The sequence below is a fragment of the Brienomyrus brachyistius genome, chromosome 9, assembly GCF_023856365.1.
Source record: "Brienomyrus brachyistius isolate T26 chromosome 9, BBRACH_0.4, whole genome shotgun sequence".
Taxonomy (NCBI): Eukaryota; Metazoa; Chordata; class Actinopteri; order Osteoglossiformes; family Mormyridae; genus Brienomyrus; species Brienomyrus brachyistius.
Genome location: NC_064541.1, coordinates 19,419,866 through 19,447,733, shown reverse-complemented (window position 1 = coordinate 19,447,733; position 27,868 = coordinate 19,419,866). Strand labels below are relative to the sequence as shown.

At 44.6% G+C, this 27,868-nt stretch overlaps 1 protein-coding gene across 2 annotated transcripts in view; it reads right to left on the bottom strand.

The window, feature by feature from the left end:
• LOC125748775 (raftlin-like) overlaps positions 1-27,868 on the bottom strand; it is a 46,260-nt gene that overhangs the window by 12,493 nt on the left and 5,899 nt on the right. For both annotated transcript variants that reach the window (XM_049025340.1, XM_049025339.1), the window contains exons 2-7: positions 27,590-27,756; positions 15,229-15,406; positions 12,463-12,568; positions 10,261-10,738; positions 7,097-7,300; positions 2,642-2,757 (exon numbers count right to left, since the gene is read on the bottom strand). In XM_049025340.1, the coding sequence (XP_048881297.1) occupies positions 2,642-2,757; positions 7,097-7,300; positions 10,261-10,738; positions 12,463-12,568; positions 15,229-15,406; positions 27,590-27,734 (1,227 nt within the window). In that variant the 5' untranslated portion in view covers positions 27,735-27,756. The remainder of the gene's footprint in view (positions 1-2,641; positions 2,758-7,096; positions 7,301-10,260; positions 10,739-12,462; positions 12,569-15,228; positions 15,407-27,589; positions 27,757-27,868) is intronic.

The following is a 27,868-nucleotide window of genomic DNA, read 5'->3' as shown; positions in this document are numbered from 1 at the left end:
AAATGTCTTTTTATTATGTTTATCTAGTTATCTTTTAACCACTTATCGGGGTCAAAGTCATGGGGGTAAAGCCTATTCTCAGTAGAACAGGGTACAAGGATGGGGTACAGGGTACAGTCTGTATGGGATGCCAGTCCATCACAGGCCACACGCACACAAGGACAGAGTATTGGCAATTTAGAGACACCAATCATCCAAACTGCGTATCTTTGGACTTGCGAGGGAACCCTCACAACACTGAGAAAATTCACACACACTGGACGTGAGATTGAAACCCCAAGCGCCGGAGGTGTAAGCCAGTGCTACCCAGGGCCACCATGCCGCCCTTCAACACTCAGATAAAGCAGAATTTCAATGCATTTGGTGGTTTATATACAACATACCTGCAGCATAATATTAATCATATTATAGGACTAAACTGCTTGTGCAAAAAATTGTCTAGGGTTGAACTGCACACAACGCTAGAGAATAAGCTCACTCTGAATGAATAGGGAAACTGTTTGTTTTTTTTGCAGATCACATATTTGCTAGCAGCTTTATTTTCGAAAAGACCACGGGTCCGACGTTCACACGTTTCACCATGTCCTCTTTGCACTTCCTAAAGCAGCACAGTATCACAACGATCACGTCACACGGCTGACAATTCTGACATGCAGGAAAGTCAAATGTCCCGAAGGTGAACCCTGAAGAGGTAATACTGAACACTTTCAGCAAAATATGCAGCGTTTCATGTAGTCAATAATATATAAAAACACGTTAAAAACGAGGCAAGCGTGTTTGGGAAAGAGTGGCAGCACCATCCGCACGCTTAGCGTGAGGCTCTCCAGCTCTCTCTCTCCAGCTCTCTCTCTCCAGCTCTCTCTCTCCAGCTCTCTCTCTCCAGCTCTCTCTCTCCTCGCTGGCAGGGCCGCCAGGGCGATCATCAGCTGTCATGTTCTCCCAGAAAGTTGCTACGTTTCCGTGCAGCTCTATCACTCATTATGCAGCGGCACAGATTTCTAGGAAGATAAAAAAATAAACTCTCCCCGGTTGTGTTTATAGAGACAGGCTGAGTCTTACCACTGAACCCAATAACTGCATGGCTCAGTAAATTTCAATACGCCCCTGTTATTGTCAGCTTCAGGTCTGTGCGATGCTATTTATCCTATAGTGGAAATGCAAATGTAAAGAAATGTAGCTCAGTTATCCTGTCATCATTTGGAGAATTATAGAGTGCTTTCCCTTCGCATAAATCTGGGGGGGATCTTTTCATCAACAGCTATAAGTAATGAGGCCAGGGAAAGGTTGCACTTCAGAAGATCATATCAGCCGCGTGGGGCCAGAACATACTATGTCCACTGCGACCCAGTCGTGATTCCCAGCCTTTTCAAACCAGGTTCTCCCTCAGCAAAGTCAGACTCTTTTTTTATTAGAGAGATTCTCTGAACGTGGATGGTTATTATCGCTCGTTCTTTCATTTATCTGTCTTTAATAACATCTTACCATGGCTCATGGTAATCTGCAGCCTGTTCTGGAAACATAAAACCTATGCAGTTGGGTACAGTCAGTCACAGGGTACACGTACACAGACAGTCAGACACACACACACACACACACACAAACAGCCAGAGATCTGGTAAAGATCTAAGCACAGCTCCTCGTGGTGACTCTGATAAAGTTTTGATTGAGGGTAATATCCCGTAAAGGCCATGAAATTAAAACAATGTTTGGATTCCATCTGTGAGGTTCAACATTCTCGCTTGATCCATCTAACTGAGTAATGAACGTCTTAAAGAGCAACAGTGCTGATACACCCAGTAAATGGTATTTTACTGTAATACATGGGCCTAAATTGTTATGCATCGCAAGTGGAAAGTGCACAGAAGATTATCGCAATAAAGAACATACTGCATTTCCTAGCCCATGTGTTTATACACGGAGCGCAAGAATAATTTCTCGAGTCACCACAGATACCACTTTAAATTATTTTCTGCCTGTGCTTCCATTGAATCGGCGTTTGCAATTTTATGTACAGAAGCTCCATGAAAAGACTAGTTTTTTTTTTTCCCCCTCATCCCTGGCTCATTAACTTGCTAGCGTGTGATGGTGTTTTTTTTCACTTTGTGCAGAAAGACACCTGCTTCTGAGGGAGGGTAAATTAAAAACGGCCACAGGAAAACAACAGGATCGTCTTCGCGACTGCGCTTCTCAGCTGAGAGTCTGCGTGCACATGCGACGAAAACGGCTTAGTTGATTAAGTTGAGCGCGGCTGCCGGGCCGCCGTGACAAGCGCGGCTCACGGATGTGGCTCCAGCAGGCCTGACACAGGGAGCTGCTCAGCGATCTGCCGTGGTTTCGCGCGAAATACGTCGATCCGCCCGTCTGAAGATTCCACTCAGCCCGTCATGGCTGATTCCGACCCCAGGACATAATTCACAAGTGGAAGGGAATTCAGTTTTACCGATCTGGGGAGGGAGTGATCGAAATCTAGGGAAAACCACCATGAAATGGCAAACAGGAGATTTCAATTGAACTCTGCAACTGCTAGTTTATGGTAGCGGCAGCTCAAAGTTAAGGTCCAATCTAATCATTAAAGGGCTTCATGTACAGATACTACCAGAGATGGCAAATCCAAATGAAGAAGAAGTACGAATTCACTCACATCGATGACAGTCCACTGCTCCACCACTATGGCGTCATACGCTGTTGCCGAATTGGATTCTACCTCCTGCCCCTCCTGGAAGATGAAGATGCTCTCCACGGACGTAGGGGACACATCTGTGGGGAACAAATACGAGACCCGAGAAGGAAAGGTCACTCCAGCTGGGCCCAAACAAGGTTAGTGCTAATTATGCTTTGCATAGTGAGCCAATTATTCACTGGAGGTCGCCAACGTTAGCACAGGCTGGCTGCCTTGTCACAGACGACCCCCAGTGAATTACAGGCTTGTAGATTAATTAGGCAGATTAGCTGACCAAAGCTTTGATTGGCAATTAACTTTTTGAAAGCCAAATTGAAAATTTCGATTTTATTTTACATTTTGCACGATGAAACCAAGCACAGACACCTCTTTGAGGCCAGTGAGTACGGTTTCCCTATATTTACACCCATCCAACAGCTTTAATACCAGTTGAACAAGAAACCAATAATTTGCAAATATACCAAAAATGGAACTGCTAAAAAGAATTCAACACTTTATTTAACGTAGTCACCATTATGCATTACAGATACCTTCATAATGCATTATAATGCATTATAAACACAGCTATAACTATAAAAAGGCATAACACATTATAGCCATGTTTTATGCATTATGAATACTCAATGAAGCTATATAGATACTCTCATAATGCATTATAATGGTCAGTATAAGCCATTATAATGAATTATAAAAGGTATTTATAGTGTATTATAGATGACAGTGTCATAGAGCATTCAGGATGCATAATAAACATGCCTTTTTCTAAATAGTTATAGCTGTGTTTATAATGCTTTATGAATAATTTTAATGCATTATGAAGGTATCTATAATGCATTATACATGAGTGCTTTAAGTAAAGTCCTACTGAAAATACTTGCATAAAAAACACGTGTATGTATATCTATCTCACCAGTTTTTCAGATCTTGAGGATTTCTATTTATAGAGCTATTGAGTTGTTATACTTACTGCTGTATTTCTGGGACACAGTGAGGCATTTTGCCCAGGTTATGCCTTTGCATTACGGTAGAAGACAAACAAAACTAAATTATTAATTATTATTGGCAATTAAACCAAAAACAAGTCAAACAGCATTGAGAGAACTGAATTAACGAAACAGCCCAACAGATGCGGTAGGTTATCCATTCCACAGGATCATTGAACACGACTGCCTTGCGGTTTAATTTTGGTCGCAAGATGAAGATAGTCACCTGACTGTTTCACGTGAGATCAGTCAGTTGATTTATCAACATGAATAATTTCAAACTGCTTCTCTGAGAATCATATATTAGGCCCGCAAACATTTTGTCATAACATTCTGTCAATAAATCCTTAATGCTGAAACTGGATGTATGACTTTGAGGTACGGTGAGTATGTAAATGGCCGTTACGCCATGTCTCGCTCCGTACCTTTCGTGCGCTTCGATATTTCTTCTTGCCAGCCTGATTTATGATTTCCGAATTATGTTTTGATGCTCAAACAGGCCTGAACCATCCCATCACCGCTCACTCCTCTTTTGCCAGCATCTTCTTATTTCACAGACCTCCTCCTCCTTTCCTGAGTGCTTTCCCATTAATTCCTCTACATTTGCACACTAATAATGTTTGTACAGGCCTGTCTCTTTTCCAAGACACTCTGGATTTCATTATTACTCTGGATAATGGGGATCAGGGCTTGGGTACGGGGAGGGGGGGTGGGGGGGGGCCGACAGAACGTCAGGATTTCTTTCTTTCCCCTGAAAGACACTTAGACTGTGCTCACTCAGGTAGACACCTCTACACGCTGTTAGACACGGTCTTTGTCCTCCCTTTTGATAAGTTGGCTTCCTTGTTCGGACCGTAATTGAAAATGGAGACCTCTCCCAGATTGTCTTGCTCAACAGTTCAGCAGGAGGCAGGGAGGATAACAGGTGCTATGGAGACGTTGGTGCTCGGCTCCTGAAGGGCGTGGCCAGCTGCCCCCCACCGCCACCTGATTGTAGCATTTAGCCAGTGGTCTGCAGTAAGGCTGAACCAGGGGGACGGATTGAGGAGTAAAAAAGGTGGGAAATCACCAGCCTGGTTGATGCCTTAGTAACAGAGGGGTGCCTTAAATGCAGTTGTCCTGTCTCTTAACATGACAGCCACATGATGCCTGAGCTGGTGGGGTGGGCAGGCAAGGAGCACTCAAAGACCAGCTGTGACATCTCATGTACTTTAAAGCGTGCTTGACAAAGTGCTTTCTAATGGGGGAGGGGGCAAAACATGACAATGTCAACTTGAGCCGGTATCCCGGTCTTCTCGGCCTCTTGCCGTCACATATATTAGCGGGCTGTTCGGAATCAAAAAAGCCAAACCCATGAATAGCGAGACGAGCCCTTCCTGCGTCTCGAAAAGCAAGCGGTACCATTTAGAATGGAGCATTCTGGGAATTAATGCTACGCTTCACGCAAGTGTGGGAAATGAGTATTATGCGCATACTTATGAATGCAGATCGCATGAATACAGATCGCATGAATGCAGATCACTTTTAGAACTCAGAAATAGATGTTTTGTGTGATAGTGGAAGCATGACTACTTGAATGTGCTGAAAGGAACGGTATCTCCTCTCCAATAACCAACCTTTTGCACTTATATTACAAAAAGTAGGTGAGGTGCATATTCTTTTACTTTAGATACAGTGCTTTGCTAATCCTGAAGCTACATTATCAGCGACAAAAGTGGTTTTGGGAGGGAAAAAACCCCCCACAAAATGCTCAGAAGATTACTGAGGTAAATGAGCAGATGGAGGCACGTGTTTGTGTGTTTGTATGTGTTGAAAGAATTCCACATTTCTATACTTCTTGAGCCTCCTTTTAACATATTCTCACTTCAGAGCAGAAGAACTATCAATCAGTCTATTATTAAGCACTAGCTCAGAGCCAGCTCCACCGTGACCTCCACCGTCAAGCCATCAAAAGCATTTCAAGAACCTTCTCTCCTCGATTGAATGCTTTCACATTATTTTTATCCACATTCGCACACTAACAATATTAATAAAGAAAGAGAGGAGAGGGAGATGACAAGATAAACAATACTGATACTATTTTCAAGCTATAACAAGGAAAATAAGCACCGGTGTCACTGCAATAACCCACAACGCTATAGTCACTAATGGATTTTTGATTTGATGGTTTTGATTCGAGTTTTGATGCTGAACATCTTTATTATGCTCCATTGCTGTAAATCGTATTTTAGAGATTTTTAAGCATATTCAGCCTAAGCTCTAATGGAAAATTCTCATGATATATTCAGACCTCCAAAGTTTGCTAAATTCGGAGACACCTGCCTGTGTTTGTTAGGCTTGTACCTAGATCGTTAGGTTTTTTGGGGCAGTCAGCGACTTACAGTAAAATGTACGTACAAAGTCTGCACCCTCACGTTGCATAATGCAGAGTGTCGGGAGGTTTAATCTTTTTGTTTTTAAGAATTACGTCCTGGTTTAGATGCAGTGCTCCCTACCTCTCAGCGATTGAGGATTCCTGCGTATGTTTTCTCGCGAGTCCGGTAGAGCCCTATGCAAATCTTTATTTAAGTGTCAGCCTCCTGCGTGAAGCCTCACTATCTCACGGCTCGTTTGGTGCTTTTTTCATATGTATATTTTACTGACTCTGTGCATATTATAACACCATTACAAATGAAGGCTAATGAGAGCGATCCATTTCCGTACCTTCGGGGAGGGGAGTCCTGTAGAGCGGTGTTGCTCTGGACTACAGAGGGACGCTACACTAAACAGGTGCCTTTCGAACGTACTTAACCCTCTCAGCAAAAGACAAACAGTCAGGCAGCTTCAGGCACTGGGGAAAAGGGATGAAAAGGGCGAATTTCTCAAGCGGAACGAGAGACGGAGGCCGGCTTCATTTATTTATATATTTTAAGGTCTTTTTCTTTCTTTCAATTCTGTCTGTCTTCCGCCTGAATAAAACCAATGTAATTCTTTTTCTTTATTTAAGCTTAAGTTTTCATTAGAGTCAGAGGCCCTATTCTCAGAACGTGGGATGCTTATTCTCACCGCTGTGGTGGCTACCCCTCCAGCCCTAGGGTGTACCACAGGGGTGTCAATCAATACAAATGGCAAAGCCTGATAATAATTGCATGCCTCTTCAAGCATAATGTATGCAAAGATGTGCAAATTTGATATCAGCCTAATTATCTGTGTTTCAGAGTTGCTGATGCGGTCCTTTCAAGTGATTAATTAAATATGACACCCATTTGCTAAACTGGGTTGATAGGGGAGTGATCAAGATGAAGAATCACACTTGAGGTAGCAGGGGTGTCCCATTTGGGGTTTAGGCTCCGTACCCTCGCTGTTCCTCAAAGCCGTTGGGCTGAAACTTGAAGGGGCACAGTTACACGGCTTACTAACTTTCTGCTGGAAGCGAAATGGGAGTTGCCCGTACCATTTTCACTCCCCAGGTGGAAGTAGCCGTCAATCAACAAGGCACCGCTGTGAAAGTGCTGGGTCATGTGATCCAGCCAATTTGCCTCCACTGAGACGATGCTCTCATCCTGGCACTGGACCCGCAGGGGGACCTTCACCGTGTAGTACTTCAGCAGGCCTTTGCCCATCTTGGGATGGTTAAACAAGGCGAAGAGCTCCACCCCTGTGAAGAATAGGGAAACCAAGCTTTACCAGGGTGCTTCATTCGCATTACATGCCCGGGGAAGGAATTGCACTCGATGACATAATAAAATAACATGACAGCATACTTGTAATGTGCATATCGAAATGGTTTCATAAAGTGTTTCACAATTAAGAAATAAAACTAGCTATTACTACTGTCTGTTTATGAAATATTTGACCATATCAGATATACAAGCAAAAAAAAAAAACAATAATTTTCTGCAAAACGCAAGGATGAGCCCTTGAGGGTGTGCAGACCTGCTGTTTTCTTGCACAGCTCACAGTAATTTGTCCTTAAGTACAGCCCACACAAACAGTTACATCTGATAACGTGTCCTCAGGGAAAAGCTGCAAACCCATTTGATATTTCCCCACCATCCACCCTTCTGACTTTCATTAGCAAGACGGATGAATTTTTAAATGGGAACTACTTTTGGTGGGAAAATCAAATCACTCAGAAGTGGGTTGGATTTCAGGTCTGTTATGTAAAATACTCCACCGTTTGTATACTCATCTATCCATCCATTTTCCAGCTGCTAATCTGGGGGGGCCTGACGCCCGTCCCAGGCAGCACTGGCCAGTTGGCAGGGGAACACCCTTAACAGGAAGCCAGATCATCGCAAGACATACACACGTAGCCACTCACGCACTATGGACAATTTAGCGAAGCCAATTAGCTTAACCACGTCTTCGTAGTGTGAGAACATGTAGGGGAAACCCACGTGACAAAGGGAGAATGTGCAAACAGGAACAGTGTGGAGGCAGATCTCAGATTTCAGACCTGTGTGAGGGGACAGTACAACCCAGCGAGCCACTCTCCCACCCAAACTAAAGCAGAGTTTCCGTAGACAGTACTGTGGTGTACTTCACATCTGATTAAAATTTCTTGGAAATGAGGCGTGTTAATGCAATATGCGGCCTTGTGTAGGTTGATGTATCGGACAGAAGTGATCGATAAGTCACCGTCAAAGGAGAGGTTATTGAGCTCAGAGCCATTAAACTCCCAAGAAGTCTCCTAGCACTTTTAGAAATTCACTTCCACAATGGCCAAAATGCTGTCTGAATCATCACCCAGCAGATTCTCCCTTATACAACCTAAATGATATTGTAGCTCAATCATGCTTTTGAAAACAAACCTCGAACAGAAACGCAAACAAACACAAGCAAGCAGATCTGTCTCGTTTCCGACTTCTCCTCTCGCTTTCCTCTTGGAAAATAATTGGTTCGGCGCCATTTTCCTTTTCATTCTAAGAACAGTGCTGTTTCAATAATTGTATTCATATAATGTTAACTGATACGCCACAATAAATTGAAAATAAAAATAAACTAAGTTAGGGTTATTTCATTTTCAAATATATTTCATTTTACAATGACACACTCAGCAGAAATAAAAGTACTTTGCACCATGGCACTGTGTGAAACGTCAGCCGGATGCATGCTCCCCACTGTGAATTTCATCCTTGGGCTCTCTCAGGCAGGTGCTATTAACGTAAAGCCAAAATTAACCCTAATGGCAGTGAGGTTTCCAGACGTTTGTTGCCTCAGAACCTCAGCGACATGGACATTTTCATGCCGACCCAACAGCTTGGCCATTGTGTGCCTCAGATTAACGGAGGAAATGGTCTACCTTGCTGGAATGATAATGACTTGCTGGCTTAGGTTGTATTTTAGTCAGCGACTTGGCACCAAGATTACCCAGTTTAACACACTGGGGGCTTGCTATGCACAAAAACAAGATTCACAGATTTCTATCATCCAGTTGTGATCGAATATAAACGGGTGGGGTGTGATGAACAAAAACAGGCCTCGCTTTTTTTTAAATTCATTCAGGTTACTGAGGTCCACCACAGCACTCCTACGTTTGGTAAAAAAAACAAAAAACAAAACACTTAGATAAGTTCAATTTCCTCACCAGAAATAAAAATAATTTAGGACACAGATGCAATTGAGCTTATAGCTTATTCTGGGACAGGTAACAAAGCATTCTTTGTTGCTCTTGAATACCAGAACAAATATACGTATAAATATATAAATTATAAACAAACCACTAGACATTTGGGTGCCCTAAATTGTACTGCAGCATTTTTCTTGATATTTTTCATTTCCTTCCATTTTTTCGGAACAGTAACTAAATGACATACAAAGGGCAGAGGGGTAAAACACAAAGCATGATTGAAAAACTGCTGCTAAGCTGATATTTCCCTTTCTTACATCACTTGCTATGCTATTAAAAGTGCAACTACAGCACATTTTTCCCATCTTGATGACTCCATTGCTCTTGCAAAGTTTTAGAAGACAGGTTCACTCCGTTGCCTTGGGCCCTTCGGTTTGAAAATCACTCAGAGAAGCAGGCTCAAGGTGTATGACTGATCTCACCATTGCATTTGACCACATCCTGTCACTCCTGCACCTCCTCTTAAAAGTCACTCAGGAGGCCAGGGACCTAAGCTCACCCAAAAGCAGGTACAACTAGCTCCCCCTGGGGCTTAATATTAATTACATTACATCAAAAGCAAAGATCAAGGCTCATATAAACAGACACTGACTCTAGGCAATTTCAATCTGTATTTTTAAAGGCAGAGAGAGACTTACTCTGATGGAGCAAGTCTAATGTTAGGGTGCATTTCATTCCAAGACCAGACACATGTCCTGAATGGAAAAGGACCAATCAGCGATAAGTTTGGCAGCAACAATTACCTAGAAATCGAGGAACATTTATTCAAATCATTGGCTCCCTTGTGCTGTATAATGCACCATTGTTCTGCCTGTGCAACCACAGCTCTCACTATTTTGAGAAAATCTAAAGCTAACTGGTCGGTCAGTGACATGTCTTTGAGTGGGAGCGACCTTCTATGAGCAAACCTGCCATGGAAATTCAATGGCTACACCCCAGTGAGGAAGGCAAGGAGCCCCAGCTGTATACTGTACAGTAGTACTTACCGATTCTGGGGGGTGTATGATCGTTCTGCCGTTCCTTTGTTGCCTGCTGGCCTTTTGCCTTATTGTTGTTGTCCTTCAGCGTGTCGTTGCTCCTGACATCCCATGATTCATCGTTGTCTCGTTGGACGGTGCTGAGAGTAGCGGACACTGGACTCTCCGGGGCTCCTCCCACTCTGTCCTCGGCGCTCTCACTGTCCCCATTATGGCTCCGGGCCTCATCCAGTACCACCTCTACAAACTCACCGGTGATGTCTCTGGTCTTTTCTCCAATCTCGCCTTGATGGTGTTGCTCTTCGGACAGATTCTGCTCTCTGTTTTCCTGGTTTTGTTGGCTCTTTTCCCCTTGGACTGAGCTGGGACTCGAATGGAGGGACAAAGACACGTCCTCCGGGTCGTCATGTGCGTGGACAGCAAAAGCTCTGCTGGGCTGCTGGACGAACCCCACAAATGTAATTCCCTGTTCTGCAGAATCCTGGATCTAAACGCAAAAAGGGGACAAACAGTCAGCACAGTGTGATACATTAACTTCTATAAAATATAGGGGGGAAATGTGTCTTTGAAAGAGAGGCATGAATCATCATACAATTCAGTGACAGCCTTTGGTTCTCACTGTAACGTCTAAGCGGTTACCTTCATAAAGGCTTAGAAAAGCACATTGTTTTTCTTCAAAAAAAGAAAACAGTTTCAGTTTCAAGGAAACCTTCATACCGGCTGCATTAACAGAGGACAGATGGGTTTAAACACTGCATCAATGGCATCGTGCACTAATACTTCACGGCACATTCATACAGCTACATATGGTTATAATGTCATCATCATTATCTTCAGTCCACCTCTTCTGGGTATGATGTAGGTTTACTAAAATGAATAAGGACATTACCGAAAATCTCTTGGAGCTGGTGACAGACAGGCATGGATGTCCTCCCTGTTTGGCACCATTGGGCCAAAGGTGATATTTTGTAAGGGGCTCCGAATATCCAGCTATGTCCCAGTATAAGGACTTATACATTATTAACGACTTATTTGCTCTATAGGCAGCATTTTGACAAGTATATCCTGGTTGGCACATACTTATCTATGTAAAGTAAACTGCAAATAAGCTACAGTATCGTGGTGGATGTAGGGCGGCTAATTCACCAGCCACTAATTATACTGTGTTGTCTACTGTATTGTTACTGTGCTGCTGATGATGTTTATTATAAATTTCCTGTTCTCTGTACATCTGTTATTAAGCAATATGCAAGTAAGAATACCACTGTACTCGGTACATGTGACAATAAACCTTTGAATACAAGAACACTTCTTTGCATGGGACATGTAGTCTAGAGGTCACTAATTCAAATCCCGTTTGGGGATTTGCAATCTTTAGGAAGATGTTGTTCACATCGGTAAATGTTTTGAACTGCTCCAATGAAATATCTTGCTTTATAACCATGAGAAATTGTATGCTTTGATTTAAAACTTTGGCAAGTTATTAAAGAACAACCTATAAGCTTCTTTCTTTAATGAATGATGAGGCCAGGGAATGTGTGTCATCTGATTGTTGTTTTATTAATTCCATTCTTTGTGAACAATAAATCCTATTTTTATCGGCATTCTAGAACAATATGCTACTTCGCGAAAACAGATACGCAGAGTACAGTGCTCATCCTGGGACTTCCAGCGTGAAATTCTGATGACATCAAAAGCCTTTTTTCCCCCTCTCTGATTTGCTCAACACTTTGAAGAAGCAAAACTCAAAACCCGAGAAAACCCAAGAGGTACAATAATTCAAAGATACGAAAGACAAAGCATGGGCTTAAAATCTATTTCAAATATCTCCAGAATTAAACATGCTAAATTCTGTTATTTTTTCATAATTAACTTCCCCATTACTTCTGATTATGCTTTCCATGCTATAACTTGGTTGTTGCTAGGTAATTATGGAGCAGTAATATGAAGATGTTGCTATCATCTTAAATTGCAGTCATAGCAACAGTTGACTCTATATATTCAGGGCAGCTAGGCAGGTAAGAGAAAACTGGGTCAAAACACGCTGAACCGAGCTGTCAAATTCTATGCAAGATTTGACACTGTGGACTTTTCATCTTAGTTCCAAATTATTCTTTTTTTCTTACCTGGAAATTGAGGTACAATGTGCCATCGGACGCGTAATTAAGCAGAGCAGCAGCAGAAACGTCAGAGTGCTAGCTGCCGCCTCACCTTTTTCAGATATCCCTGTATCAGCTCGGTGTTGGGGGCCTGGTCAGCTGACAGGCAGGTCTCCATCTCCAGGTGATTGTCATACTTTGTCTCTGGCTTCTCCCCACTGGAGAGAAGGGAGGAAGGCGGCATCATTTCAGTGTGACATGGCGGCACAGAGCTTACGGTAGTAATGTGCTTAGTCTCGCTCTCTGTCGTACAGCCCGATCAGAGTCAAGGCACATTCATCACGTGGCGACAAATTAAATATTAAGAGTGTCAAGCACAGACAATTAAAGTCTGATTCTGACATGCTGCAAGTGTTATGATCTGCTATGGATAATAAAAGCATAAATAAACAGGATGCTTTTAATGTAATTTTGATTACATAAAACAAAAATCTGTCCATAAATGCTTTAACTGACAACCTGCAGTGGTTATGTATCCTGGCTCGCATTTATGTTTGTCTGCATTTCAGCCGTCTGTATTTTTAGAAAAGCTATGTTTTTAGCAGACGGAATTCAGCTCGTGTTCCTGTGGGTTCCGATGCCTTTACTTCCCGTTATCCCTCTCCCATCCTGTTGACAAAAGGCCCGGAGACCTTGCCTCCACCCTGTGTATCCTCGTCTGTGCCTGCAGCCCCTACGGTAATTGCACCCTCACCCAGACCTAGGATTTTATGGTTCTTCATGTAGAGCTCTTCTCCCTTCTTCTCACGCTGCACAGCCATGAAAGTGTTTTAGCTGTGGCAGGTTCCCGATATAAACTGAGAAAAGTGGCATGAGCGAATTGTATCTTGTGACTTTCCTAGTTGTTAGCGCTAGTGTGCTAGTTAAATTTAACCCATACCCAGGGCGGGAAATTAAACTCGCCAACTCGCCGGAGGCGAGTTCTTCAGACAAAGGGCAAACACAAAAAACTCAACACTAGCCCCTAGCTAGTAAACTGCATGTCAGACTGCAAGTCGGACTGCTGCCAAGTTAGCTAGCTTCGGTTCCACGGCTGCCTATATCTTAGTTCTGATAAATACAGCTTACTACTCTTCCTCTGTTTCTGGCTTTGGAAGTTGAAGCAGTCAACCCACGACACGAGGCTAACAGCTGAAAGCATCAGCAAAGCAACTTCATCTCAGAATAATATCGCCAATGCCTTTGGAGGTAGGGCACTGTCATCCCATGGCTGATAAGATGGGAGAACAGTCGGTATCTCATGATCCACAGTGAGCAGCTGCTGCTTCCTTCCCATCCCTGGTTTTCAGATGCACTGGGAGGAGAGTTTGGGGGTCTGTTGTGGTAAATGATGGGCAAACAGCCAGCGATCTGCCTTTATCTCAAGCTTCTCCCTTGTTCTCAGTTTTTAGGCCACTTAGAAAGAAACTGCATGCTCTTTCATTTCTGGTCCTATCCCTAGGGCAGACGCCGATGTGAGCGCTCGTTCACGGGGGCATCGCGCTGAGATGTGTGTGTGGGGCGGGGGGGGCATCAAAGAATTAGCATCCTCTGTTCTGTCTCCCTTCCCCTTTCATTGTGATCTGCGGTTACTTTCTCTTCATCACCTCCACAGCGAGAACTTTACCGTCCTAATCAAAGGCCGCCTTTCCCATCACTTTATATAGCCACTGCAATCCCCTCCTGGGGAGGACATCAGCTTTATGTTTCATATCACCTCAGCTTGTTTGCATCCTCTCTAGAGCTTACCCCAGCCTTGTGCCCTATGCTGCCGTAAAATGCCCCCCCCCCCCCCCCCCCACCCCAAACCGTCACCCTGAGACTAGGATAAACCGTCACAAGATTACAGTTAAAAAGTAAAAAAAACTGGCAAAAAATTTTTAATTTCACCATGCTACTTCATAGCTTGTCTGTGGAATTCAGCCTTGGTCACTTCATATTACGGATTCATTTGTGTGGAATCCACAGTGAATTCCCAGACTATAAAATCAACGGGGGGGGGTTCAAAATATAGCTGGAGTCGCTGCTGGAATGCAGCTACCTGGAGAGCCTGAGAGGGGGGGCCCCGCTCTCGACGTCTCGTCTGCGGCAGTCACGTGCTCGTTTGGGAGGGGGGGCTAAAAAATGCTAAGTGGGAGACTGACGATGGCGGAGGGGTGCCCTGCCTGCTGCACACCAGGAGTGCTCTCCTCTGCGCTACAGCTCAACAAAGGATCTTCCCTGATTCTGCTCCGAGTATGGAATCCATGAAACATTCCTGTTCAAGCACACGCTGCATGTTGACCTAATTACCAAAAAGCTATCAAAAGTTTATCCAGCTCAATGACTTAGTCAAAATACCTGGCACAGTGAGCAAATAGAGTTGGTAGATACCAGAATGCACTCATATTCTAAACAGCCTCTTTCTAAAGCACAGTGTCAGTGTCAAATAATTCGTCTCTCTGGCCAACACAATTTTTGGGCTGCCACAATCGAAACTAAAATTATAGCTACTGCAGTCTAGAAGTGAGCATGTGTGAGTGAACATAAATACAAGGCAAGATTAAAGACATGCTTTAATATTTAAGGCTTAGATCAAGGTCTGGATCATTTTTCAAGTTGACATTAAAGAGGCATGATGAATGATGTCATTAAGGCAAAGGGGCCCGACCTCGGCCTTCTCGGAAGCTGAAGGGTTTGTGTTTGGTTTATTGATTGTAGGTCTTTTTTTTTACTTCATTAATAAAATTACTTGAATAGTGAATAAGCTAAACCAACTGTGAAAGTGACACTAGTCGAAATATATACTCGACAGGAGCATATTGGGGACCCCCACCCCAGCTGCGCCGCTCTCGCTCACCTGTCGGAGAGCCGGATCAGGACGGCCCGGTATAACAGCCTCTGGTCTCCGCCTGGCTTGGTGCCACATGGGTGGATGAAGGGGTGCACTGCTGCCAAGACAAAGCCCTGCTGGTACAGGTCGAGCATCTGGGCTGGCAGCTCCCGGACCGAGGAAATGCACAGCATAGACGTGCCGTCTGCGAAGGGGAGAGCAGGAGGAGGAGCTTGCAGTCAGGAAAGGAACAGAGGCCATGAGGAGAGCAGAGGAAAATGGAACCAAACTGAGAAGAACCAATCAGACGGGGCCCTGTACTCTCGGTCTGTCTGTGATGTGCTGCTTCTCATCATTTCATAATTGTCAGTATTCTGGATATTTTAAAAAATAATAATAACTTTAATTGATGCTCCAGCTGACAATCAAGTGTTATTAGAAACAATAAAAAAAATAAATCCTGCATAAGTGAGTTAATGGCTCCCCCCCCCCCCGGTTTATTTATGTTTTGAGGCCTGTTAGAAATACCCTATTTTTGGTTGCTTGCATCATCACTTTCACTGTCCAATTTTTGCTCTTCCACAAGCGGTAATTGGGAGGAACAGCTGCGTGCCCATTTTAAATATTTAAAATGTTATTTATTTGCTTTCGTTACGCGGGAAATCGGAGCCGCCGCATTTGGTGGGCTCCGATGTCGCCTCCTTGGGGTTCCCATGCCTCAGACCCATGTCACAGACCAGCGCTAATGAAGGAGGTGACTGATGACATGCTTTTTGGGAGGACGGACTCTTTAAAAGCACGGCGTCAGCAGCCCTTAAGACAGAACGCAGGCGGCGGCGGTAGAGAAGGAGACGTCAGCTTCCCGTCAAAATCGCAGAGCTTCGCGACAGCTGCTGTGGATCTTGTCCGAGAGTGATTTCGAAAGGCATTTTTATGCAAATGAGCCCCACAGAGGGTGATGGACTTCTTCTTTAATGCCTGTCTGTTCACTTAGCCCAGTGTTTAGCCAGCTTCTTAAGCGAGGAATCCAGTGATGAGACAGTGGGTCCCGTGTGTGTGTGTGACTGATTTGCAACATCTGACCATTTACATTTGCGTTATTTAGCTGAAACTTTGTCTAAAGTGAAGTGAAAGTGAGGCAAACAGCACATCACAAACATACCTGCCATCTAGGAGTCAACACAGCATAAGTGTGACTAGGTTGAGCTTCCAAAGGAAGCCCAGGCAGAAGGGTAAGCAGTACTGGAGCAGGAGCTACACAGCATCATGTAACAAAACAAGAACCTAATAAGACTATTCAGTGACCAAAACTGCAACATTAAGGACATTCAGGGAGCATAGAGAGGCTTCAGGCTAGTGGAGGAATTCCTGGAACAGATGGGTCTTAAGATGTTTTTTTGAAGGTGGAGAGAGAATTCACCAAGAGGGAATATTTCACCGAGACCTCAAAATGGCCCCGCCGTCAGGTTAAAAACCATCTGTGGGAGAACAGAAAGGTAACTCCGAACTAAAGATAAGGGCCGAGAAAAACTAAAGACTGCCAGAGAGTCGTCTGATTTGCTTCACTGGCAAGAGGGATGCAATGCCAAATCAGGATGAATGAATTCAGAGGCAGGATGAATGGAGCTCTATGGGGAGATCTCACAACGTGAGAGAGGCGGCAAGACGCATAATAAATCAAATACAGGTGCATCTGGCATGTCGGACTTGACATCTTTTAACCTTCACTTCAGACTGCAGAGACACGTTTCTCAATGTACAAAATGCATATTAAAGTGGTAAACGTGTAGTGGTACACTAGCCTGACCCAAATAAATGTTATTTTGACTAATGCTTATGGATACTACTTGGGTAAAGTTCTTGGGAAGTTTGGAGAGGAAGGGGAGAGTATTTTGTCTCCAGGGGCACATCCTCAGGGCATTTTGAATTCGCAGGGCTAAATTTCACCCGTACACATGTAACAGAAAACACCCAGAATTGTCATTCAATGTCTGCAGGCAACGGCATCCATTACACAAAACATTTTCTCACTTAATGAACCAAAACAGTAATCCAGGGCCGTCACAGATCGGAAAATCCAAACACTCTTAAAACATCCGTGTATCTTTAATTAATCCTGCATTTTAATTCCGGTTTGATTGTGCAATTACCGTTCTTTTCCCCAAAGGCACCGTGTCTCTGAGCTGCTGGATATTAGCATGACTAGATTCACTCTCTGAACCCTCAAGTTATAATGAATAAATACTGAATGACTTCCATTACAGCCTAATGGGAAAGTACCCAGGAGAGGCACAAATTAAGTTGACTAACCACTCTGGAAACTCTTGTTTAAACAATGGGCAATGCTTTACACTAACTGCACCTTCATAATGCATTCATAGTACATTCAGTGAACCATCATAATGCCTTTAAAATGCATGCAAGGAACATTCAGTGAACCTTCATAATGCCTTTATAATGCATTCATAGTACATTCAGTGAACCATCATAATGCATTCATAGTACATTCAGTGAACCATCATAATGCCTTTATAATGCATTCATAGAACATTCAGTGAACCTTCATAACACATTCATAAAGCATGTGTTCAAAGCATTTATATTTGCATCCCACAACAGCTGAGCCTCTGTGCTCCAGTGCAGTGACTGCACAAAGGCTAGATGAATAAACCTGAAACTAAGCCCAGCTCCTCAGTAAAGTAGCAGGGCTTTTCTTATTCATTAAATTGGGTACTTTAAGGACTAGAAATAATTCATCCCACACAGAAAAATAGCAATTGCTCAATGTAAACAACATCAGCCGGACCTGCCTCTTGTCTCCTCATCGCTCCAGTTTATGTTCATCACCCTCATTATGTAGATTGGACCCAGCTGTCACAGGGACAAACATTAGGTCGTGTCTGTGGAAATCCCAGCATTGCTACCATGACTTTGGAAATCGAATTTTAAGCTTGTTCCCTCCGGGGGCACTTTTGCCCACATCTTTTAAAGGGACATTTTCCCGGTCATGTGCTTCAGTTATTAGGACAACGAGCCAGTTCCCTTTTATGGAACTACACTGGTACCCTTAAATGCAGTTCTTTGACTGACAGATCACATGGGTCCTCCCAGATTAGCTTCACAACACTGGTGCATGTGCACCCATGTTCCAGTGCAGAATGAGAGTGGCACGGTCATGTTAGTACATGTTTCCGGAAAGAGAGAGGTGACCTGTGTAGATATGAGAATCGGCAGGTTACCCGCGCAAAGATATGGGGCAAAAATGGAACAATCAACAGCGTCGAGATGTGAGGCCACAATGCTACCAGCTGAGCCATCATACCATCCAAAGCTCTGTTGTATGTAAGGGTGTGGAGGCAAAACTGGGATGGATGCAGTGTTATGATTACATCAGCATGGATTTATTGCTGTTTTGCAGCACTTTTGGTGCAATTCCTTCCACAAGAAGTCACTACAAACGGACAGAACAATGGGGTAATGATCTTCATTTGGCCAAGGTCTTCCTTTAGGAAGGACTGTGGCGGTGGCATATACCACCAATCGAGTGTTCATGGCACGTCTCCTGCGGTTTCGGGCCCGGTTATGCTGGATGGCACGTCACCAAGCGTGAAATTCCATATGATGACTCCTCAGGATGGTGGCACACCGTGTTTCAGTAACTCAGCCTTCTGATGGAACAAGTATGCCCAGGACATCCCCAGAAAATGTGCGTAGTTTTACCCGTTCTGTGAGATGCAACATTATAGCTTTTTATTTCAGTGTTTTCTTTCCCATAGCAGAATGAGAACTTCTGCGCTCTGATTAAATAGGGCTTCCCCTGCTAGATGAGGTCAACGTCGTGTTAGACCTGCTTGTAGACACAGATTTGTTTGGGAGGCCTGTCATTCTAATGGTTCTTTGTTGCCACGTGCAGCATAAATCTACTGGTTCCTCTCCGTCAGCCCTAGAAGGATAAATGAGTAAATATGAAATGAATAGGAGGAGAAACATCGGCAGGAGGCTCAGTGAGTGTTTACTGCTGAGTTGCCGGGGGACACGATTCAATCCGATTTGCATGATCCACAGGCGGGGGAGGGTAGCCTGTTATGAATTATCTCCTTGCCACTGGAAGAAGTGATACTTATAAGCTCATCCACAATCTGTTGTTCCAATCTCATTCCCTGTCAACAATAAGTATGTTAGCTGTGCTGCACTAATAACTCAATTTATGATGTGTAAACGAGGCATCCTTGATCCAAACCGGAGCCAAAGCAGCCACGCGGACTAAAAGTTAATTAAATTTGTTAACACGTCGTTCGCTACTCTTTATTCGTACTATAAAAAATCGGGACACGTGTCATACGTGTAATTGGACGTGAATGCGTGCTGTCTTCGTGCCATGAAGGAGGACATTATTACTGTGATGTCACTTCAAGCGGTGACATACCCAGTGGTTGGCGTGTGGTGCGTATGAACGTCCGTCTGCCGTAAGGAGGCCATAAGGAGAGGTGCTGCCCAGGAGGCGGTCCACATCGTCGGCTTTCATTCGCCGTTGCTGGAAGAGCGAGCCCAAGGGCACCTCTCCTCGAGTTAATTAGAAAGCTAACAAGCTTTCAAATGGAAGAGCGGATGGCTTGCTGCTTTCGCTTGTTTTTTGGCTGAGCAGAGTTTGAGAGAGAGAGGCCCAGAGCACCGAGGATGAACTCTGCCGTGGCTCTGAAGGGCCGCTTGATGGTGTCGCCATTTCAGAAGCAGCCTTAGACTTAGCAGCCTGAAAGGTTTTATGATTTTTAACAAAAGGCCCCCATCCTAACCAGGCCTAACAACCTTGAAATACAAATACAGAAGGACTAAATGGTCGACAGAGATGTGGGGAATAACCATTGAAACTTGAAAATATGTCATTTTTCACATGGATTCGCCCGTTAGTAACCAAGTCTACAAGGTCAGGAGGAGCCTGGAGCCTGTGCCTGGAAGCACAGTGCTACGCTGTTCATCACAGGGCACTCAGACACTCATGCACAATCCCTATGGGCAACTACAGGCAATTTCGAGATGCTAGTTTGCTGATTTGCATGTTGTTGGACTGTGCAAGGAAATCTGCTCAATACAGGAAGACTCTAGGTTGGTCTGTCTATCCATCCATCCATCCATCCATCCATCCATTTTCTACCGCTTATCTGGAGCCAGGTTACGGGGGTAGCAATCTGAGCAGGGATGCCCAGACCTCCCTCCCCCCAACCATCTCCTCCACCTGCTCTGGTGGAATACCAAGGCGTTTCCAGAGAGATATAATCTTTCCAGCATGTCCTGGGTCTGCTCTGGGGTCTCCTCCCAGTTGGACAAGCCTGAAGCACCTCCCCAGGGAGGCATCCTAGATAGATGCCAAAACCACCTCAACTGGCTCCTTTCCATGCGGAGGAGCAGCAGCTCTACTTAAGCTCCTCCCAACTATCTGAACTCCTCACGCTATATCTGAGATTGAACCCAGACACTCATTTCTGCTGCTTGTGTCCGCGATCTCGTTCTATCGATACTACCCAAGGCTTATGACCATTGGTGAGGGTAGGAACAAAGACTGACTGGTAAATGCAGAGCTTCTGGCTCAGGTCTCAGGAGGCAGTTGAAGGTGGTGGCTTCAGCGGACTGATTGCCGGCTACCAAATCTGACTTTAGGGACTCCAGGTTGGTTATATAGAATAATCCCTCAACCCAGTAAGTGTGAAGCGATGGTGTTACTCACTTATCCACCATGCTAAGTATAACAATCACCATAAATGTCACATTACACTGTCGGTGAACGAAATGGCGCGACTCCAGTGTGGCGCAAAGAAATGAAATTCGCATCAAGTTATCACGCACATATGAGCAAAAAAGGCACCAGCATTCCATCATTCTGTCAGTAAATTATTTATAAATAGAAAATGCTCTTTGAACCTTGGAATTTTCAAACATCAGCTTTTATTAACGGGAGGACGGAGATTATAGCTTTTTGCCGCTAATAGTGGTGGCTATTGTGAAGCTACCAGTTCAGCACAGAAGCAGATGCGTGAAACGCTAGCAGCCCATATCCTTAAACGTGGCCTTACTTTCAGCATCATTTTCTGATTCCTCTTTTTAAAAGTTATACTCCTTGTCTTTTGTAAGACCAGTCATAAAAAAACCTCAGACAGACGAGCAGGTGTGCATTGCTTCGCCAGACTAACCGCATGTGTGTGATTGCTGTTGAGACAATGCTTAGAAGTCCATTTTGGTTTAGCCAAGCAAACACTGGACAATCCAGGCAACTGCGTGCCATAATGAAAGAGTGTTCAGTCTTAAGTTTCAATAGGGGCTCATGTGCAGCATCACACATGTCTACACTAGAGTGACTGTAAATATGGACTCTGGTGGGAGGCTTCATGTGACAAGCGGGAGCCGTGCCAGAGCTCCCTCTGCCTAATTACGAGCGCCAGCGCCTGCCAGCGCCTGCCTATCAGCGGCACCTCCCTGGAATTTAAAAGACGACAAGGCGGACGGAGGCGGCGCGGGGCGAGGAGCTCACGGATGCCGGGAGACGGAGATGCTTTGTAGCGGAATTTCGGGAAAACAGACACAGTCACACGCGCACACACACGCACACACACGCACACGCACATATGTTCATCAACAAAGCACATCCCGGAAGTGCGACACCCACATGGGACGTGCTAGTATATAAATGGGCAGTGGTACAGCTAGAAATTGTGGGCCCCATGATAAAATGTCACCACCCCCCCCCACTCCATTATACAATTATACATATTGAAAGCCGCTGTAAAGTTCTGCCCCCCCCTGAATCTGCTAGGGCAGCCATGCCTCTGTGGCACCCCTGTAAATGAGAGACCTGTTTGTGCATTCACCCTGCAGCAGCCCCAACAAATGCCATTCAGACCTTCATCCTTCAGACACAACTGACGCTTGAGAACTAGCCAACGAAAGAAACTAAGAGTTCAGCCAAGTTTGCTGTGTGTGTGGTGAGAACTATTGTGTGTCTTAGTGTGTGTGGGTGGATGTTTGGAACGTAAGGGGGGGGGGGGGCTTACTGGACATGACATACAACACATGTTATCATAGCTTCGGAAGGGAGCTAGAAAATGTGGATTCCTATGGTGTAAATGTACCGACAGTCAGCCCATTAATTACCGCAAGAGCAAATATCAGGAAATGAGTCAACACATCGCTGCAGCACTATAAACAGCTGCAGGTCACTTTTTAAACACGTCATAAAACTTTTACACACACACACACATGCACACGCACACACACAGTATAAACATATTATCTTCAACTCTTAAGTTTAACTTCCATTAGTTTAAAAAAATGCCCGAAACGCTCCTAGCATGCAGTCTGTAGTTAATTTCAAGACAGAAACAGTCTAGAGTTCACTTCTCATATGTGTTGGGAAACACAGAAAGCTGTACAATGCTGAGCAGTTTTCTCACACCCCACACTGAATTCCTGCATGAAACGTTAGGCGTCGGAAGCGAGAGGCCGGCGTTCCGGGTGTTTCAGGCTCCTCGGATGAGTCAGCAACAGCGACCTGTTATTCTACACTCAACAGAAATCGGCTCACCGCTTAGACCCCTCCTCCCCCCTCCCCCAAGTAGACGCTTGCTTTCAACGTGTGACTTGTTTCGACACTCGAGGGGCTTGAAAGCTGCCCAAAGGCTGTTTTTCTCCCTTTTCCCAGAAGTCAGTGTTTTCAGAAACAAGTTTAAGGACCAGGAATGCAGTTAAGAGACCCAGCTACAGAGGAATGAATAAATAAAAATGTATGGGAAGATGTGCATCCACCCTTATGTTACTTTTAAGTTAATGGTTTCAGTTAGGACAATAAAGAATATTGTGTGTGTGTGTGTGCGCGTGTGTGTGTGTGTGTGTGTATGTATGTGTGTGTGTGTGTGTGTATGTGTGTGTGTGTTTGTATGTGTGTGCGTGTGCGCGCGTGTGTGTGTGTGTGTACAAAACCAGTGTAGTGTGAGTATTTTTCTACAAACACATGAAGGACAGCTCAAAGTTCAGTTTCTAACGGTGTATTTATAAGAGCTGGCCGAAGCTGGCAAAAATAACCAGAGATAACAGCAAAGTGTTATTTACATTTTGACTTTGATGTAAAACTCTAAGGGCCAGACAATGAAATTCCCAGCCTTTACAGTGGTTCCTAATTCAGTGGTAGATTAACTTTCCCTTTTGCTCTGGGCACTAGGCAGGGAAACACCCTGGACATGAGCCCACCCCCCCCTCCCCCCCCCCCCCATCATGAGGCAGTTTCAATATCAGCAAATTATTAAGATTATTTTTACAAACAATTTTTCTGAAGAAAAACAAGCTCATCCTGAAAGTTTGCTTATGCTTGGGGCAACAACAATTTCTGTGTGCTGACAAGATTTAGACAAATCCAACCATTTTCAGCTCATCATTTCCTCTGCTAGGCCAGCAGAGCTGTGTTGTTTTATTTCACAAACTAAGACAGCTAACTTCCTTTGCTGGGTTTCTCTACACGTGAAGGTGCATGAAAGAGCGAAGGAGGGAAAATTTCTACACTTGATAGGACTCCTGTTGTTTACTCACTTCTCAGATAGATCGAATTAGGACAGAATCAATATGCTGCCATACTGAATCAGAGCAGGAGGACAATTATGCCCAATAAAGCTGCGCGGAGTGCAGCAGGAGGCGCTGCATGTCTCTGCGCAGGGGGTTTGCACGGATGCTGGGCCGTAATACAGAAGTCAGTAATAACGGCGAAAGCCAGGGGCAGTGGCATGCTGGCTGAAGACTAATGGACGGCTGCCGGTGCCTCCCAGATTACATTCTGCCGGTGAAAGCCATTAAAGACATTCAGAGACCTGACGAAATAACATAAGAGAATGTTTTCATACCTTGTGTGCATTTTGTATCAGGGTGTTCACTATGGTAGGAGGAAGAAAATATATATACTTATGAAGTGCATGAAATACTCTTTGGCAAAAAATAAAATCGATTTGGTCCAGTTCAAACAGCCTTCGTCCCAAACACGTTGTACGGAACGGTTTTCTGACACGGCCAGATAAATAGGCCAAGGGAGGAAGGAACCGCACAAAGATCTGTGCTTCCTGTTGACAAAGACAGTAGAATGAGGTCTGACAGCGTGTACTCTTAGGGCCGAAGGGACCAGCTCGACTGTTTACCCCAACACCTTGTGAAACAGTGCATGTAATCTTAACCGTTCGCAGTCGTGCGGCTGTTACTCTGCAGAATTCGGCTTCCTTCAGAAGGTGGAACAGGGCAGTTTTGTCTTGGCCAAGTCAAAGTCAAAGTAAACTTTATTGTCATCTCTGCTATGTACTGTACAGTTACATCGAGAGACGAGACGACGTGGCTCCAGTTTTTTCCAGTGCAGACGAGCTAAGACAGCTAACTTCTTGTCTTAAGAATGTCGTAAGAATATACCAGAACGAACTCTCATGAAATACACTGCCAGTCAAAAGTCTGGGCACACCTGCTTTTACTGCATTTGTGTTGAGTTTAGATACGTTATTCATCAATAGAAGTATTGAAAATCTTGATTTTCTTATTTTACGCTCTTCAAAATAACCCCCTTTTGCTTAGATGACAGCATTACAGACTTGCAGCATTTTTTCAACCATCTTCCAAATGTAGCCACCTGGAATCCAGACTTTTGACTGGTACTGTGCAGCTTAAACATAACTAGCACACAGCTACATGTATGAATCAAGTATGTAGTAGTTGCATTCATCTGCTGTATGTTAGTGGTAATTTACTGTATTTCCATCAGAATAACTAATGTAAATGATCAATACGGTATAAATGTTTTGCTTTTTAATCAGCATAATGTTACATCCACACGAAATGCTTTATAGCTTGGTATTCGGTCTCTAAAGACACTGGCTTGACACAAGGAACGCTTGGGAGCGTCTCTGACGGACGAGTTCATGTCAGCCTGCCGGAGAAGCCTGCAATGCTCCAAATGGAGCAGAACACTCTGAAAGTAGGGTTCCATTATGATGGTCCTCGTAATTCTGTCGCTAATGCTATACGGTCCTCTGGAAAGACTGAGTACATATGATAGCTAGCCCATTATGTTTACATTATGAGGATAATGCATCATGCGGTCATGGAACACAAGAGGCATAAATGGAAATAAAATGCCATTTAACCGAATGTGTTGCTCATTGACAACACTTGCTTCTCTTCTGGACGGGGTGCGAGTCCAATGAAATACCAGCAGTCAGCTACATGCCTTTATACACACAGCTGACAGACTTAACTTCAGGAATCCTGAACTCAGCCTGTCCTTGGAATGAATGGATTTCTCGCTTTGAGTCCCAGCGCAGTGTGACGAGGTGCCCTCACGCTCCTGCCGCTTTCTTTCTGCACGCAAAAACACGCGGCGACAAAATAACCGATTGTTTTTGCGGGTCAAATTTAGTAGAAATATTTAGCACTGTGGTTTTTAAAAAATCATTAATCATAACTTTGGAACGGTGATTTCTTTGACTTGACATGACCCAGGGTCGGGAAGAGGGAATTTTGGTCGTTTATCTGACCGAGGGCAAGGAAATGGCGCTGGGGAGGGCTTTGCTAGCCAAAGATGTGGTGTGTCTCCCAGGGAGATGCTTACACACAGTAGTCATGGCGACGGAGTATTACCAAGGCTTTGTCGTTGCTTGGATGCATGATCTTTCCATATAAGGACTGATATCTGGCCCTATATAGGATTTTGTTTATTGAGATTCATTTCTAATAATAATAGCTATCGGACATGCATTGCCAGGCTTATAAAAACACTGTAGCCACTGAGTGCAATTTGCTCTATTCTACAGCAATGGTCGCGTTGATGCTAAACAGTTTTGACACAAATGCATCTAGACACAAGTATATCAGAAGCAATTAGAAAAAATCTCCAAAGTCATTATAACCTTGTTCTGGTTGCGGGTTGTCATTATATTTTAATTTGGGCCAAATTACACCAAATTTCATGCAGACAATCGAGTCTGCATAAATTGTAAGGGGGTCAAATACCTTTACAAATGTCGCTGACTGCATTTTACCAAAAAAAAAAGAAAGCAAGAATCACAGGGTAAATAAATTCTGGGGCGTCATAAAATGTGCTTTTTCAAAGATGAGCTGTCTGCATTAGATCCCAGTTAAATTCGAAGACCACTGTGATGCAAATTGGGCAAATTAGTACGCATCGTAGGAAAGGAATGCATTGAAGGTCTGTTAGATAGGACTGGCAGTCACCAGCCTGGCTTTACATTAAGCTGTGAGGCCTGGGTTGGATTTTCAAGATCATTTTCCCTTTTTTGTATCATGTACGGAAGCATAGCGCAGGATTAATTCGAACACGAGGCAGTAGCGTCACGGAAGACGGCAGGATAAAATGTGCCTCACAGCCCTGCTGACAGGCTGCTCTCAATCCACTTTGTGAGAAATGTGGAATTACTACATTTAGTGCAAGTATTACCCATTGACATGGGTACCAGGCTGTTGACGTCAGACAACAGCACCAGGCCTGCAAAACACCTCGAATCACGTGCCCCTTAAGGCATCAATGAAAGAGGGAAAGATTTGCTTCAGACTAAGAAGGAAATAGAAGGAGACTTTATGAATTTGTGTCTTTCAATGGCAGGCCCTGATGGGAAGGACGATATGCGTGATCGTCCAGGGCGGGATCTTCAGAGGGGGGGCCAGCTTAGCAAATTTTTTATTGATCTAAAATTTGTAAGGGGGGGGGGGGCTGTACGTGGGCTTCAACTACTACAGGTGCCATTATGTAAACTGAGCGTTTGACACAGAGATTGGCTCAGATTTTATTGGAAATCAAAAGCCCACTCCCACTCCTCCCGCTCCTCCCACTCCCACTCCTCCCACTCCCACTCCTCCCACTCCCGCTCCTCCCACTCCCGCTCCTCCCACTCCAACTCCTCCCACTCCCGCTCCTCCCACTCCCACTCCTCCCACTCCCGCTCCTCCCACTCCCGCTCCTCCCACTCCAACTCCTCCCACTCCCACTCCTCCCACTCCCGCTCCTCCCACTCCCGCTCCTCCCACTCCCACTCCTCCCACTCCCACTCCCAGAACACCTCTTCAGCAAAAATTAGCTGTTGATTAAATGACTAAAAATACACTCACACTCATATGGTTTAAGTCGCTGGCGTGACCAAGCAATAGAGAATTCACCAGGGTCAAAGGGTGCGTTTCATTTTCAGATATAAAAGTGCAGGTTCCTAAGCCCCCCCCCCCCCCACAACGATGCTTTCTTGAAAAAGCATTTCTCGCCAGCAGCTGTTCCCAGTAGTGCATGGCTTCCCCAAACCACACCGTATTGATTCAAAGGTACTGTATGTCCAACCTACCCTCACACCCAGAAGCCTAGATGACTTACCGTCTTTCCCCAGGATAAAGTCCAGGAAGCGGTAGGTGTAGGCCACCCCCACCTTGGTTTCCACCTGCGGCCGCTTCAGGGTGGAATAAATCTTTCCTGGGCTGCTATCCTCAGGCCGCTTCAGCTTGGGCAGCTTGCAGCCCATCTCTTCCTCGTCTATCAGCCACCTAATGAGAGAGAGGGGAGAGCAAAGAGTAAGTCCACAGCTGGGCTCCTCTGTCAGCCACGAGATCCTCCAGAAAGCTTCATCTGGTGTCCTCAGCGCGGCATCTGGCTACG